Source organism: Typopeltis vanoorti, chromosome 3, assembly GCF_054136105.1.
Source record: "Typopeltis vanoorti isolate ZY-2024b chromosome 3, IOZ_Tvanoo_1.0, whole genome shotgun sequence".
Taxonomy (NCBI): domain Eukaryota; kingdom Metazoa; phylum Arthropoda; class Arachnida; order Uropygi; family Thelyphonidae; genus Typopeltis; species Typopeltis vanoorti.
In genome coordinates, this window is record NC_143551.1 from 37,898,484 (window position 1) to 37,916,323 (window position 17,840).

Here is a 17,840-nt window from a genome sequence, read left to right on the forward strand (position 1 = left end):
AATAATTTGATGCAAGTTATTTGTTAGTGCTTCCTGCTAGGATTACTGCTACTGATTCAGGCTTAGTACTCAACTCTATGAGTTAAACAGCTACAGGCAGGCTGACTATGGATTATAGAAGTTTACCTTCAATAACTGTATAAGAGACAAAGAGCATATGGAGAAAGTAGGACCTGACCTAGCAGCTGCATCTGCAGTCTCATTTCTCTTGATTCCAGTGTGGTTGGGTATCTATCAAAATTAAGGGTCATCATTTGTACAATAATTGTAGAACATCATAAGGCACTGGATGTGGATCTACAGAGGAGAACTCAATGGGTCTGTATAAATTATACATTTTTCGTAGCAGTTTTGTGTGTGCAAGCACAAGGTGAACAGCTTGCAGCTCAGCAGTATAGTTATTGCATTTAATCTGACAGGATACAACATTATCAGAAAAACAACAGTCCACCCAACAGAGGTCTATCTCAAATCTTGAACTGTCAGTATAGACAAGTAAAAATCAGTACTCAGCTCTGTGCATTAAACAGCTGCAGGGAGGCTGACTATGGAGTATACAACTTCCTTAGCTGGAACTTCAAGAACTCAAAGCCTGCCATGGAGAAATTCTATCATGTTCAGTGCAGGTGACAATGTCAATGTTCATGTCAACAGCCTGTATAATCTCTTTAACATGCATACCAAACAGACAAATAGCAGTGTGATGCATGTAATAATGAACTTCCAACATAAGGAAAAAAATACCAATCCACATGGAATGCTTAGGCAATGGCTTTATTTTTAGAGCATAGTTTAGTAAGTGATAACTGTTTCCATCAACATGATTAGGAACAGGACTGCTGTTGGGTATATGGTTGGGTATACCCCTAGGCAAGCACTAGTTTGCTATCCCTAAATTCAAGAAAATATGTAAAATTAAAAACAAAACAAAAACAAGCGTTTTTATTGTTGGCATTTAACATGTTCACATTGGAATGATCGTAGCACTCTCTCTCCACAAACTTAACCATCTAGCGAAGCAAGTGAAATTATTAGCAATTTCATTCCTGCATGTCATCAGATGGATGACACGCAGGAATGTAATCAGTACTGTAAAATGGATTATGAATAATTTACATAATTTACATAATATATTATATGTGTGCTTGTATTATAAGTACCTGTGTAAAATTAAGAATATGTGATCCTATAAACTCTAGACTTTCATATTTGCATTAATGATAGACATAATTTAAAAAAACAAAAACAAAAAAAAAAGCAACTTATGAATAGATGAAAAGGGATTTGTTTGAAAAATATAAATCACTAACCAATAAAAAAACAGTGAATGTAGACATTGCTTCAGTAAATAACTATAGGGGAGGGGCTTATCCTATGATCTGATAATCTAATTATTGGAAAAGTTATAGGCATGTCTCCCAGATATTCCAACAGTGAATTGAGAAGGAGAGCAGAGATAATGAATAGTACGATGGCAGAGTTGTGCAAGGCAACAGGGGTTCAATCTGTAAATCTGTGGAGTGAATTTGAAGGAAAGTTGATGGATTGTATTTAAATTGGCTTTTTGATGGGCATTTCGAAAGGCTATTGTTTTCCAAGAAGGCAAAGAGTCAAGAAGTTAATGTAGTAAATGATCACGATCTACTTATAAAGCAGGATAGCACAACTAAACGGATTGCATGATAGGAGGAAGATGGATATGAGGTTGAAGATGTGGTTGCAGCAGCACAAGGTGATGGAATGCATAAAGGTGAGGATGAGACAGGTAGAATGGAAATCTGAGTAAGGATCAGGGAATGGGAGTGGCCAGACTAAAGAAAGAGGTGGTATAGCAGCTAGAATATATATATATATATATAGAGAGAGAGAGAGAGAGTGCGCATGCTGTAGAATGGCCTCAATTACATAGAGATTGTTATTTTTATACACAAATATAAGGAGTATTCGAAACAAGAGAACTGAGTTTGTTGCGCTGATTGAGTCAATATGCCCAAAGATAACTGGAAGACGTGAAACTTGGTTGTCTGAGGAGAATGTGATGTTGAGAATAGAAATAGAAGGAAATATATAATGAAGGTTATTTTCTTGATCATAAATTAGTAAATAATAATATTTGGTTTACCGATCAAGTGTTGATCAATTTTATTAACTGAACCAACTAGTTTCGGCACACTTTTTAAGATTGTTTAAATTTGAGATTTAAATTTAGATTTAAGTTTAAGATTGAGATTGTGTAAACCTATATGTGAGCGCCCTGAAGATGCCAACAGATAAGTGTGGTAAAACTAGTTGGTTCAGTTAATAAAATTGATCAACACTCGATCGGTGAAGGAAATATAATTTTGGGGAAGGATAGAAATGTGAAAAGAGGGGGAGAAGGTGTTAATGATTGCAGAGGAATTGTGTCCACAAAGTATGGGAGTTAATAGTGCATGCACAGATTCTAAATCTGTGTGGTGTGAAGTTGAAATAACAGGCTAGTATATCTGATAGGATGCTGTTATAGGCCAGGGAATGCAGAGAATACTGACTGTGAAATGTTTAGGCAAATTAGTTGGGCATTGATTATATGAATATAGAATGGAAGGAGGAGGAGATAGTTTATGGGAACAAGGAGAGAGTTTGTAGAATTTCTAAGAGATAAATATCTTAATCAGCATGTGATTGAAGCAACTAAAGGCTTTAATATTTTGGATTTGGTGATAACTTCCCAAGGTGTAATTGTTAATGAAGTGTTGACACTGCTGTTGGTTGGTGAGAGTGATCATGAGGTACTTGTTTGGGAAGTGATGAAACAAGAAACGGTTACTGTCAAAAATGAATATATGTGGAAGTATAAAGTGGGTGATTAGGAAGTTCTGTAGTCAGTTAGCATCAGTAAGGTGGGTAGATGAGCTGAGCGAAAAAGATGTTGACATTGCATGGAAACTCACAAGGCAGTATCTGACAAAAGCAATGTATACTGCATACCAAGGATTAAGCAAGTAAGTAGAGTAGGAGTGAAATGAATGAATAGTGAAATCAAGCAAGCTGTGCTGGAAAAGAACATGCTATGGAGGAGGTGCAAGACAGGTGGTGGTGGTGAGCAGATCCTGAAGAGAACAAAGTGCAGGCTAGAAAGGTGATGAGCATGGTAAAGAAAGAAAAGGTGAAGTATGAGAGGAGACTGGCTGATCAAACCAAGATTAAATCAAGGGAATTTTTCCACTATATCACAAACAAAAGAAAGAATAATTATGGCAGGTTGACACTGGTGGATAGTCATGGCAGCAGAATAACAGTTGCAAACGATGTGGTGGAATTACTGAATGAGCATTTTATCAGTATATATCATATTGGTGTAAATGATGCAGTGCAATACAGGAAAATTTTGCTTAGCGCAAATTCGATATGCACAATAATCAGTTAGCGAGACTAAGTGAAATGACACTATTTCCTGCTTTAAGCAAGTGATTAATCAGTTAAGATGACTTTTTTTACGTCATGCAAGATTTTATGTTACATGAAATTTTTTGCTGCCAATCTGCAGCAAGAGGCAGCACTTGTCAATGTAGCAGCTAGTGGCATGCTGCAGGCAGTGGCTGGCGACACTTGGAAGTTTACTCAAAACTATCATCGCAAGCACGCATGCAAACTCTGTTCTCTTGCTCAATCACTTTTCCTTCATTTTGCTTTAATTTAGATACCTGTAAGGCTTTATTATATTCAACACCTGATATGGAAAAGAGAAAGATTGACAAAAAAAGCAACAGTAATAAAAGAGAAGAAAAGTAATTACGTTAGAGCGGTTCTTAACCGCGGTTAAGAACTGCTCTAACGTAATTACTTTTGAATTTAAGTCAAGAGAACACTGGTGTTCCGCGGAAGGTGAATAGGTGTTCCGCAAGAAGTTCTGGAATTTGTCATTTTTAAATTAATTTGTGCTGACAAATTAATTTGATGATGGTTTAATTGATGTTTAATTAATTATTAATTATTAATTAATTATCAATTATTGATTAATAATAAAAAATCAGTTAAATTACCAAGCAATTATCAATTTATACATTACAAAATAATCAAGGCGTTCCGTCGAAATTTCAGGATTTGCGAAGTGTTTCATAGTCGAAAAAAGTTTGAGAAACACTGCGTTAGAGGAAAAGCTGGAAGTCATTAATGATCTCCTTCAACTAGAAAAACAGCATTCATATGAAGAAGATAAGGAGTGCAAACAAGAAGAGAATTTTATGACTAAGAAGCTAACTGCAAAAGAACTGGAGCTAATTTTCAGTCACATTGGGCATGCTAAGGAAATTTTGTTCGATACTGATCCTAATATGAAAAGAAGCTTCGAAGTCTGCTGAAATCTTGGTAAAGTGATTGCCAGCTATCACAAATTGGATGACAAGATGAAAAAGTCAAGCACATCTTTACTTATTTTATTTTTTATTTTTTTTTTGTAAAATAGTAGTTCAATCAAATGTTTAGACGCAAGCAATACAGCAAAGAAAATCGGAAAATTCCCTTGGAGAAGATGGAATAAATATATAACTTATAAAATATGCAGACATTCTATTCATCAATTGGTTTTTTATTAACTTTGATGATTTTATCCTCTAATACAGCTTATAATTTTTTTTCAAATTTACACTAACTAATGGATGAATTATAATTATTCCTATGGTTTATTGTATTTACTTAACGTGATTTCGCTTAGTGAGCATTAATTGATGGATTAATTAATTGCATTAAGTGAGGTTTTCCTGTATATAGAAGGGAGACAAGTATTAGGAGAATTGGAAGAAGAATCAGATGTGTATCAGGTGTTCATTTGGTTGGATGTTAATAAGGCTGTGGGAATGGATGACATATCACTACATATGCTTAAGGAATGTGCACCACAGTTGGGTTCCTAAGGAGTGGAATGAAGACAAAATAGTACCACTTTACAAGCAAGATTCTAAGAGAGAAATTTCTAACTATAGACCAATCTGTATAACTGCAGTTGTGGTCAAGGTGTTGGAGAGATCGGTTAGGTATAGAATACAGGATTGGGTTGATGGACATAGCATTCTTTATGATGGTCAGCATGGATTTGTAAAGGGTAGGTCTTGCTTTAGCAGTTTACTTGCATTTTATGATAGGGTAATGGGTGTGTTAGATAAGGGAGAATCATATACAGTGATATTCTTGAACTTTACAAAAGCATTTGATAGATTACCACATAAGTTGGTGTACAAAAGCTGTAGAGGATGGGAATAGATAGTATAATGTTTAGATGGATCAGAAGTGGATGAGATTAGAGATTTGGGAATGATGGCTGACACTAAACTGAAGTTTAGAGCACATATTGTTAGTGTTGCAAATGCTGCATGTCATAGTGCTGCTATGATAAGAAGTGCTATACACAGTGGTTGTACCACAGTATAAAACACTGGTCAAACCACACTTGAACTATTGTGTTCAAATCTGATCACTTGGTTTTCAGTGTGATGTGGAGACATTGGAGAGGGTCCAGAGGTGAGTGACTAAGACGATATCAGGACTTTGGACTGCTGGCTATGGAAAGAGGTTGAAAAAAATGCAGACTGCAGAGTTTGGTGGATAGGAGGAAAGAGGTGATATGATAGAGACATTTAAGTTAGTGAGAGGATTTTATCGGATTAATTCAGATGAGATTATAAAAAGAGTAGAAGGCGAGAGGGGAAAAACCAGAGGTCATCCCTGGAAGGTATGTAAGAGTATGGTGAATAGAGGTGTGAGGAAAAGTTTTTATATGGAGAATTGGCAGTGAATGAAATGCATAATCAGAATGTGTTGTTAATGCAAGGAGTGTTAAGAATTTTTAAGATTCAGTATGATAAATATGTCATGATAACTAATAATTAAGGAATTGACAGCGTACACTAGAAATATAAATTAAATAAACTTTAATATATACTTTCCGATATTTCGGCAAACGTCACGTTGCCATCTTCTTGGGAACTTATTACAAAGACAAGTGCACACAAGTACTACATAACAGCAAATGAGAACAGAAGCTAGGAAGTTAACGTTTTCCTAAAGTCCTGATGGTGCCCCCTGGCGGGCTATATTGGTAGTTCTTGGCCTTTGGGCTGAAGTTCTTCTGATAAATGTTTCCCAAATTTGGGGCAGTCTCATGCATCCAAATTTGTTGAGGTTTGGCATGTTCCTAAGGGCTGAGGCTGATTCCATGAATAGTCTTTCATATTTGAATTTGCTGCGGTGTATTACTGTGGCTTTCTTCCATCTTATTCTGTGGTGAGTATCCAGAGCGTGGTCTGCAAGCCCAGAGTGGCTGTACTTGTGAAATCGGATGTAATCCTTGTGTTCTGAGATTCTGATATTTGCTGTCCTGCCTGTTTGGCCAAAGTAGGACAGTTTACAGCTGCAAGGGACCTAGTATACACCAGGTAGGTCTAGGGGAAGTGGTTGGTCTTTAGTGGAGCGGATAAGTGATGCCAATTTTCTATGTGGTCTGTAACAGGTGGTCAAGTCATGTTTTTTTAAGATTTTGTTGATTTTTTCCGAGGTGCCTCGGATGTAGGGAATGGTGATGGATCTAGAGTAATCTTTTTTGTGAAGGTGAGAGGGTGGTGGATAAGTGGGTTAAGTATTTTTTGGATTCTTTTGGGGGGAGGGGTAGCCATTGGCTGAGAAAGTGTCACGAATGTGATTTAGTTCAGTAGTTAGGGCTTGATCATTAGAACAGATTATTTTTGCCCTGTTGAATAGTGTCTTAATAACTCCATATTGTTGTGAGGGGGGGGGGGTGATGGGATTGTTGGTGAATGTATCTACCTGTATGGGTGGGTTTTCTATAAACTGAGAAAACCAAGGTTCCATCAGGTTGGCGGGTGACTAGTGTGTCTAGGAAGGGGAGGTTATTGTTTGCCTCTTTTTCCAGGGTGAACTTGATTCTAGGGTATTGGTTGTTTAAGTGTGTTAGGAAGGAGAGGAGTGAATCTGGGCCATGTGGCCAAATAGCGAACACATCATCAACGTAGCAAAGCCATATGATAGGTTTTTGTGGGGCTGAGTTTAAGGCTTTCTCTTCAAAAGTCTCCATAAAGAAGTTAGCCAAGGGTGGGGAAAGTGGTGAACCCATGGCTGTCCCCTCTATTTGTTTGTAGAATTTTTCCTGCCAAACGAAATAGCCTGAATTCATTGTAAACTGAAATAGGGCTGAGATATCGGGAGGAAATTTAGGCTTGGATTTGCTCTAAGGTTTCTTTGAGGGGGACATTCGTGAATAAGGAGGAGACGTCAAAACTGACCATTATGTCATTATGTTGGAGTTTGAGGTTTTCTATACTGGCTTTGAAGTGTGCTGAGTTTTTTATGTGTGATGGTGTGTTGCCAGTATAGTGTGAGAGCGCTTTGGCTAAATGCTTGGCTAGTTTGTAAGTGGGGGAATCAATGCCATCCACTATGGGACGTAATGGCACATTATCTTTATGTATTTTTGGGAGCCCATATATGCGGAGGGGTCTAGAGTTATAGGGTTTCAGTCTGTTGGTAATCTCCACAGGCCAAGAAGTGACCTTCTTAAGGAGCCTATGGAGTTTTCTAATTTGAGAGTTGGTGGGATTATGGGATAAATTGTGGGTTGGTGGGATAAATATGTCAGTTGAATGAACCTCCCACGATATGTATGTCTGCCAACTCCATGGAGGCTGCAATAATAATAATAATGCCAATCAGGTGATTCATATGTGGCAGGAATACATGCGGGTTGGGGAGGAGCAAATCATCAAGGAGAGAATGAGGGAATGCAATTTACAGAGCCTTGTGAATAGAAGAAGAGGAGCTATGATTGAGACATATAAGTGTGTGAGGGGTTGTTACTAGATTACATGGAGAAATATGAAAGTACATGTAGAAGATATTTCATAGATAGAGAAAAGCAAGGATAGAACTAGAAGCTATTCAAGGAAGCTGTATAAGGATGGTGTGAGCAACAGAGTGAGAAGCAGGTCATTCGCATGTAGCGACTGATGAGTGGATTGCATTACTTGAAAGTGTGGTGAGCACAGAAACTCAATGGGATCAAGACACAGTTCAATGATCTTTTGGCATGAGAGAGTACAGATCTCCCACAATGAGTCCTTGACTCCATGAGGTCAGATGTTAATAAGAAGATATGAGAATATTGGACTGCTGATAGGTGACAGACTAACATGGAGGAAAATTATTGATAGGAGATTTGTAATAATGTAAACTTAATCAGGTAGTGCAGTATAGTATTCTATACACCCATGAGGGTACATATCAGGAAATTGATAATGATGGTGACATCATATTACTATTATTATTATAGGTATCTCCATGGAGTCAGTAGACTCATCGCAGGAGACCCAAACTATCGAAACAATATCTATCATATCTCTTCTTGAATTCATTTACAGATGAAGAACTCAACTGAGACAGGCAATGCATTCCACTCATTCACCACCCTCCAAGCGAAAAACCTTGTTCTCACACCCTTTTCCTTAATTTCCAGGAATAACCTCTTGTACTTCCATCACTATCACACAGCTGAAACATTTCCCTGCATCAATCTTATAAAAACCTTTTAATAATTTAAATCATATCTCCTCTTCTCCACCTATCAACCAACCTCTGCAATCCACAAGCTCTCAATCTATCAATGTAGAGAGCATTTTTTACATCACTCACCAACTTAGTCACTCTCCTCTGAATGCTCTCCACAACTTCCTCATCTCCAAGGAATCCAGGTGACCAGACCTGAGCACAGTAATCCAAATGTGGAAGTATCAACACTTTATAAAGGAATAATAACCTCTTTATCTCTGGATGTTAGTGTGTTCCTCAATAATCAAGTAATCCAATGTGCAATCTTGGACACCTTAGCAATGTGTCCCCTGAACTTCATCTCCCGATCCACCAGCACCCCCTAAGTCTCTAGTCTCAATCTCTTGGAGTACCATTTCATCGATGTAGTACACAGCTGGTAATCTTTTAATCCCAAAATGCATAACTTGACACTTTTCCACAATGACCTGACATCCATTTCCTTTTGCCCAATTTACCAGCTTATTTAAATCATTCTCCAAACTCTCAACATCAGCTTGATTTTTTATTGCGCTACCCAACTTTGCATCATCAGCAAACAACTGAATATCTCCCCTCAAGCCATTTTCTATATCATTTATGTACAAAATAAACAACAATGGCCCAAGCACAGAGCCCTGAGGCACACCACCGGTCACCTGACTCATCCTGGACTCTGCTCCTCCATATACCACCTTCTGGTATCTCTCCCTGAGCCATTCTCCTATCCATATCACCAGTTTAGTATCCATCCCCATCCGCTCCAATTTGCGCAACAGTATTCCATGGGGTATCCTGTCAAACGCCTTAGCAAAATCCAGAAGTACCACTGTGTAGTCATTTCCTTTGTTCAACACAGATGTCATTCTATTATAAAAAGGTAATAAATTGCTAAGGCAGGATCGACCTTTAACAAAATCACGTTGGTCCCTATAGAGTATCATATCCTGATCTACCCATTCCTGAATTTTGTCTTTAACCAACTTTTCCAATACTTTTTCCACTCCCGAGATGGTGATTGGTCGGTAATTAACTACCGAAATTTTAGCGCCACCTTTATGCAAAGGAACTACTTTGCCTTCCTTCCACTCCCCAGGGACCACACCAGAGTTCAAACTTAAGTTAAACAACCAAGTAAGAGATGTTGACAATTCCTTTGCACATTCATGCAACACCCGAGCTGATATTCCATCTAAACCTACAGCAGCGTTTGCATTTAAATTTTGCAATATACTAAGTACTTCTGATTTCTTAACTTCAATTCTCACATTGGTTATTGCTACAGGTACAGAGATATCCTCACTTGGGTGATAGAATTTTGAAAAGTGATCACTCAGTAACTCTACTATTACATCTGAATTTGTCACCTCAATACCATCAGCACCCACTAAAGTTATCCTTCTGAAGTCATTCTTCCTTTAACTTGCCACATAGCAAAAGAACTCTTTGGGATTACCCTTGATCTCCTTGGCTAAGGTCTTCTCATAATCTGATTTAGCTTTTCTTACTATGCTGGTAACCTTCCTAGCTTGAGGAAGGTTACTGCTCACGGGTGTACTGATCGCCTTTCTCCTTGTAAATTCTCCATAACATTTTCTTTTTTTTGCAGATCAAGCTTGATACTACTATTCATCCATCTAACACCTACCTTGTTTCTCTTCCTGACCATGGGGACACAATCTGATATTGCCTTCCTCAGATAACCGCTGATTTTATCCCATGCACTGCTAACATCTTTCCCCTGCAGTTTGTTCTGCCATGGTACAGCTGCAAGCTCAATCCGAAGCTTGTTATAACTGCCTAACCTGTAGTTTCATAAAGAGAGAAATCCACAAGTTTTGCAACCTCCCAACTCAATACCACATGATCGCTCTCATGAATGACCAGGTCCAACACTCTCACACGAGTCCCTTCAGTTATGTACTGTTTCAAGTAATTATCTCGTAGAAGATGTATGAATTCCATTTCCTTTTTATCACGTGATATTTCCTCCTTCCAATTTATATCACCATAATTAAAATCCCCCATGATAATCACTAACCCTGCACTCATTGCACTAATTTGCTGATAAATGAATTTAATATCACCCCCTGTACCCCCTGGCCTATAGCAGCAACCAACTGTATATTTGGTTGCATTGGTCACTATTTCACAGCAGACCGCCTCAAATGAACTATCATTCAGATATCATTTAGAAGAATTAAAGAAACTCTCTGTCACTTAATGGATATATCGAAAGTATGATACAGAAAAAAAAAAAAAAAAAAAAAATCAATAATTATCATCCTTCTGCCAAACTGATGATAAAATTATCTGCATAACCTACCTGAAAGGCACTTCTGAACAAACAGAAGAATTCTCTGGAAATTTAATCTCTATACCACCTTCAAAAAGTCCAGAAGTTGTCTCAAAAAACAATCAACTATATAAACTATGTCTCAAAGTACTTAATAAGAAGATTTGTTTCTCTATTTTTTTTTTTTTTTTTTTGTGCCCAATTTGGTAGAAACCTTAATTTTGCCTGCACTAAATAATGATTCATATTTCTAGTCCTCTCCTAACTTGAACATCCAGGAAGAGGCTTGCTGCTTTTTCATTCATTATAAAGTAATTAGTCTATTACTGATTTTTGTCTCCTTGCACACCATGTGTATATTTTTATGTACACTCTCTACCAATAATTGTCAAGACACTTTAGCAATTTACAATTGATATCAGCAGGTTAACCCTAATATCGGGTATGTCCACCTTTGGCTTTTATACCATCCTGCAACCCTTTGAGGGAAGCTTTCTACCAATGTGCAGCAGACATCAGGTGCAATTTGTCTTCACTCCTCCATCAAAACAGCACTGAGTTCAGCAAAAGATTGAGTACATGCTGCTCTGGACTCAATCGCTTCTCCAATTTATCCCACAGGTTTTTGGAGTTGAGGTCAGGACTCTGTGCAGGCCAGGGCACTCATTTAATATTCATCCCTTCATACCATTCCATAGCAGCTGCAGGTTTGTGGATGGGGCATTCATTCCATAAAAACTCCACAGTGTAGGCAGCACCTGATTATTCAGAATATCCAGGTGCTGAGCTACCTTCATGAAACCATGGATGACTAGTGGTCTTACTCCAAACCAGCTGAATGCATCCCACACCATTATTCCTCCACCACCAAACTTTACCATGTGTACAACATGCTATGGCAACAAGTGTTCACCAGGCTGCCTCCACACCCCTACCACCTGTATTCAACTGCTACGATGAAAGATTGCTTCCTACTATCTGTACACCAGTTTTTATGTTATTAAGAAACCTGGAATGTTCCATAACTTCAAATAACAGAAGTTTCCAGACAATTATTGGTAGGTAGTGTATATTTTTATATTTATAGAATGTATTCATTATTTAAGTTATTATATAATCAATGAATCATTTTTGTTTATTGCTGTTTCTTCAAATTTTTCTATATTTTAATTTTTTTTTCACTCCAATTTTAGCATTAAGAACTCCAGATATAATTATATTATCTATTTTATTTATTTTTTCATATAAATAAAACAGATAAAATAAAATAAATTGTAACTGTCAAATAAATTAAAATTATATAAATTTATATTTATTTAATTTTAATCATACTTCTTTATATAATGAGATATTTTTGCATTAACTGATTTATGGATCCAAATTATTATGCCAAGTTTTGCATGCAGCTGTTTATTCACTCCATTATATGTGATAATTATTTCTTTCATTCGAGTTTCTTTTTTGTTTCTGAAGAATTGCCATTTCTTCTTTAAAATTTTATCTAACTCCTCTTTTTATGTGCTATGCATCTAATGTTCCATGTTTCATATTTCATCACATCTTTCTGGTTCCAAAGTTTTTTAACTTTTTCCAATTTGCAATCTTTTATCAAGTTTTCCATCCAGTTTAGATTTCTTTGAGAGTCTATAAAGTAATATTTGTTTCCCTATATCATGTTATCAGCATGACAACAGGCATCCTAATGGTGAGGCTGCTAGATAGTGAAAATTGCAGTTTGAATAGTACTGGGGAGGAGTAAAAGACCAGTCTACAGATATAATATACCAAGTATATAATAAATTTAGTTTAATCCTTTATACAAGTGTAAGCAAACAAAGTTTGCAACTGAAAATATCTTCAGGACTGAGGTAAGGTAGTGCATCACCAGGCAACTCTGAGCAAAGGTGGACCAAGCTCTCATCGCTCCTTGTCTCAGTATCTCCCATAATGCAAAGCAAATGTGCTTTGCATTATGGGAGATCCAAGTGTAAGCAAACTTTGTTTGCATACACTTGGATAAAGGATTAAACTAAATTTATTATAGTCTACTCAAGTGAAAAATAAACTTCCATACCAAGTATTATCTTGTATGAAGTAAGATCTAGTCTAGTTGGTATCTAGGTTTTGCGATGCTTGTACTCACCAAAATGAGCTCCTGAGATTATTATTATTTTTTTTTTAAATCTTATTATTATTATCTTTTATTATAATTTTATTATCTAACACTATAAACATACCTTTGTTGTTGGCTGAATGGCCTCATCTATATTTTTTGCATTTGTTGAATCAACAAAGGATGTTTTAATTCCCATTCTGTTTGCACAGGTTCGGAAATATCTGTTTGTGCCTGTAATGAAAAGTGAATAAAGCAAACATGTATAGCTATATAAAAAGCAATAATATGATTAAACAGAAAAATAATGAGTTCAGAGCATTTTCAAAAATGATGATTGCTTCTCCAGAGTAACTGTTACTGCATTTTTTGGCCAAGCAGATAGTTTCTACTTGCTAACCAATAGGTCGCAAGTTAAAATCCCATTGCTGGCACTGATATTTGTGAATGTCTTTATGTGGAGGATGAATTTTGCCTATTGTGAGACCACAATCCTGCTTATTGGAGGCCTTAAAAAAGGATAAAACAAGATGACTAAACATGAAAAAAAATTTTTTAAATCCATGTTTATCCATGACTATCTAACTCTGGAGTTAGATAGTACCTCTCTTTCTCTTAGAGCCCACCAAATGTATGATAGGGTGGGATTCATAAAAAAAAAATAATAATAATAATAAAATTAAATTAAATGAAAATTTATATTATTTTTTAAGAAATTACAATGTATACTAAATATTAATTATATTAACTTTAATTAATATTTCAGCAATGTTACATTGCTATCAATCAGGCGTCAAAAAGAAATTATATGTGAACGCATGCACTAACACTGAGTAAATGAGGCTGAAGAAATGCAACCGAAGTCAAGACCAGTCCTAAATGGCAACCCCCCCCCAGTGGTTTAAATTGAGCAGTCTTGGTGTTGAAGATTTGAGGATGAGTACATCCCAATTTGAGGCAGAAGCGAGGAATAGGCTCTCATATTTATATTTGCTGTTCAGCATATTCTGTGATTAATGTCCAATGCATGTTCAGGAAGTTCAAAGCAGCTGTAATGGTGGAAATGGAGGTAGTCCATGTATTCAGAAATTCTGATATTAGTTATCCCACCTGTTTAGCTGTAGCAGGACAGTTTGCAACTGCAAGGGACAGGGTAGACACCTGGTAGGTCTAGGGCAGGGTTTCCCAAATTGTGTTCTGCTGGAAAGTGAATAAGTGTTCCGTGAAAAATTATCAAAATTAATATGAGCCTGGAATGATTTTAAATTCTGCGATAAGTTCAAACATGTTTAAAAATCAGGCGCTCCTCATTTTGCATGTGGATTGTGCTATTAAGGCCAGCGCGTGCTGGCCTTAATAGCACGGCGATAGTGTGCACGTAGCTTTACATTGAATATAAGACCAATGATACTTTACTCTAACCAAGGTGTACCGTTAAAATTTCAGGATTTGTGAAGTGTTCCATCGTAGGAAAAATTTGGGAAACGCTGGTATAGGGAATGGGGACATCTAGTGACCTGTAAGACACCTACCAGGTGTCTATCAAGTCTCTTTTAACAGATCTTCCTCTCCATCCTCTCTGAGATTACGTCATCTCCCTTCATATCCCAGTGACCAGATAAGAGCACAGAAATCCAGCTGTGGTCTGATCAAAGCTTTAGAAAAAAAAAAAAGACCACCACTCTTATCTCTTGTGTTCAATGTCTTCCTCAATATTGCAGCAATGCTCTGAGATTGTTCACAACCTTAGCAATATGAATTCTGAACTTCAAATTTCCCATCTGTCCATAGTAAGCCAAGTCCCAGTCACACAGAACTTCATACACTCCAGGATGTGCTAGGGAATGGAGTTTTCCTTTATGGACAGACAGGAAGATCTGTTGACATTCTCCTTGAGGCACATAAAAAATACATTCACTTCCTTTATTATGGCAAGTCTAGACTGGCTTTGGACATCCAGTCACATAGGATTAGACGGAAGAAAACCAATGTGTTATATAGAAGTCATTGCAGGCCAGAAATGTTATTTTTAGAGTCAGCCATGGCTATGAAGCATTCTCCTAACTTGAATAAGTATGACTACATTAATTTGGTAAAAATTTGAGAGACTGTTATCTTAAGATCAACTCCCACATAGCTGTAATACTTCTTTTTTACAACATTAGAGATTGCCAAAATAGGACTTTAGATCTTCTGTCCATTACAATTTGAATTGTTGCACTTACTCATTGTTGTGTGTGCACTGTAATATGTAGATATTTGTTCTGAAATGCTGGTTTGAAATCCAGTGGAATATAAGCCAGGTAATAAACATCTTTTTTATAATTTAGTTCATTTGTTTGGCATTAAAATACAATTAAAACAAGTTATGAATGACGTCCAATAACAAAGCTTGTCTATTATTTTAGCACTATTACTAATAATATTAATTACTCAAGCTTCACATTCTCTACAAACAAGTGATTGGTTTATAGTTTATTTGGCACAAAAACTACAAAGGTCATACTGAGATTCTAGCAAAAGTTGCTCCCAAAGTATCTGCAATCTTTGGGATCAGCAATAACACTTCCATTATGGTCTAAGGTAGACAAACAATGTGTTCTATATCTGCTTTTCATTTTCTGGATTTCATCCCATACAACTTTTGGACTGGTCATTTGATTAACTGATGTAGTAAATTGGATCCATGATTGTTTTTGACTCTGACATCATGCATAACGTGCTTTGGCTCGAGCACGCTTGAAAGCTATTAAGTTTGATGTGGTGGGGTATCTACGAAATATGCCCCAAGCTCTGTGTTGATCTTTTTTTGGCTGTCTGACTTTCTGGGCTCCACCAAGGCTTTGGATAGATTGGAAACCGAGATGATGTTTTTGGGATGGAGGCTGTTGCTGCCTGGACAATGCATTGTTATATATTTTACTACTTCATTAACAGATGATTGACTGATGGCATCAGCATTAAATTTTGCAAGATGAGAGAAAGTGTTCCAGTCAGCCTGGTCAATTTTCTATAGTATCCATGTGGGTGAACATCGTTTCTGTGAAGACATTGTGCAGAGAACAGGAAAGTGACTTCCATATATATTCTCGCAAATAGTGGAAGAATGGAAGGAGAGCAGATTGTAAGATCAATTGCAGAATATGAATGGGTAGGCATATGAAAGAAATTATTGAGTTTATTATTTAAAATGGAGAGGTTATTATTATCAAGAATTCTTTCAATGATTTGACCTCGTCTATTAGTGTTGGCACTATCCCATAGAGTATTTTGACCATTAAAGTCATCCATCAAAAGTATGTGTTCAGGCAGTTGCGAGATAAGGTTATCAAGAACAATTTCATTTAACTCGGCATTTGGTGGTAAATAAATTGAACATACTATAATAAGAAATCCCACAGAGAAGCAAATCGCTACTGCTTCCAGAGAAGTATTATGTTGGACCTGATGGAAAGGAATATGACTGTCCACTAAGATAGCTACTCCTCCATGAGCAGGACCACCTCCAGTTCTGTCCTTACGTACAACATTGAAATTCCTAAAGGTACAGTCCTCATGGGGTCTTAAGTATGTTTCCTGTAGACAGAAACAGAAAGGTTTGTGTTTCTGCAATAACATCTTGTCATCAATATTCTGGCAAATCCCACGACAGTTCCATTGTAAAAATTTTCCTATTGTCTTGATTTTATTGATTTGTCTAGTTTTCAGGAGGTTGAGGGCTTACCTTTGTCAGATTTATATTTATCCACTGTTTTAGGGAAGTATGGATGGCCAGTGTCCATCTCTTCCTCTGATAGAGTGATCCTAACACATTTGATGTTTTGAACAGTTGGTATGTTTAGTTTGCTTTCAGTGGGTACCGAGATATCCATTTTTTCTGTGCGAGTGTCTGGTGGTATATCTTTGAGTGATCTCTCTCTCTGCCATAATTTTTTTGACAGGAGAGTTTTCATCGAATGAGACCATTTTTGAAGTCGTCTCTGGAGTAAGGCCATACGTCTTGTGATTAATGCGCTCAACAGAGAAGCACTTGCGATTGTAAAGTTCAGGTATGGTGAAATTATCAGATGGTGGAATAGACATACATGTTTGAGTTGCTGTTGGCCTTTTTTAATTGTTACTTTTTCAGCATAAGAGGATCGTAGAACAGGTGTAATGGTGGACAGCTTTCTTTTTGCATCCTGATATGTTTGTTATGTTTTGTTCTGTTTTAATTTTTTCTCTCTCTTTTCATCTATCCATTTCTGACATGCATGAGAGTAATCTGGATGATCTCACTGACAGTTGACACATTCAGCTTTTTTTTTTCACAGCCAGATTTATTATCATGTTCTTTACTACCACATTGGGCACAGGTAGTAAAACCATGACAAGCAGTTTGGGCATGTCCATAACAGGACAGCTGAGATATCTTGCGTTTACAGATGTCGGAGGTCTAGGTGTATCAAAAGTAAGGATGATGTTCTTGGTTGAGACCAGGCGACCATTCCTACATATCAGGATGCACCTCATACCCATCATTCCTTGATCTTTAAGCTCTGAACATATCTCCTCATCAGGAACATCAAGGAGATCCCATTCTGATATCACTCTTCTACTGGAGAATTGAGTGTTCTGTGAGGTGTTACTGCAATTTGTATTCCACCCATTGTCATTGCTCTATAGTTCCTCATAAATGTTATTTACACATTGTTTCCATGAGGATATTACCAGAATGCAATTTCTTGACAGTTTTGAGAGGTCCTACCAGTCCTTCTAAACCTTTTTGGATAAAGAAGGGTGACATTTTCCCAATTGGTTTTTCACCTGTTGCATGAATGATTAAAAAGGTTGGTACATTTATGTTAGTATCCGATA

The 17,840-nt window shown here is 36.9% G+C and overlaps 1 protein-coding gene across 1 annotated transcript in view; it reads right to left on the reverse strand.

Annotated features, from left to right (window-relative positions):
* Nucleotides 1-17,840, reverse strand: part of LOC150108058 (cystathionine gamma-lyase-like) — a 131,903-nt gene that overhangs the window by 97,061 nt on the left and 17,002 nt on the right. The window contains exon 4 of the mRNA XM_090415554.1: nt 13,108-13,217. Within this exon, the coding sequence (XP_090271680.1) occupies nt 13,108-13,217 (110 nt within the window). The remainder of the gene's footprint in view (nt 1-13,107; nt 13,218-17,840) is intronic.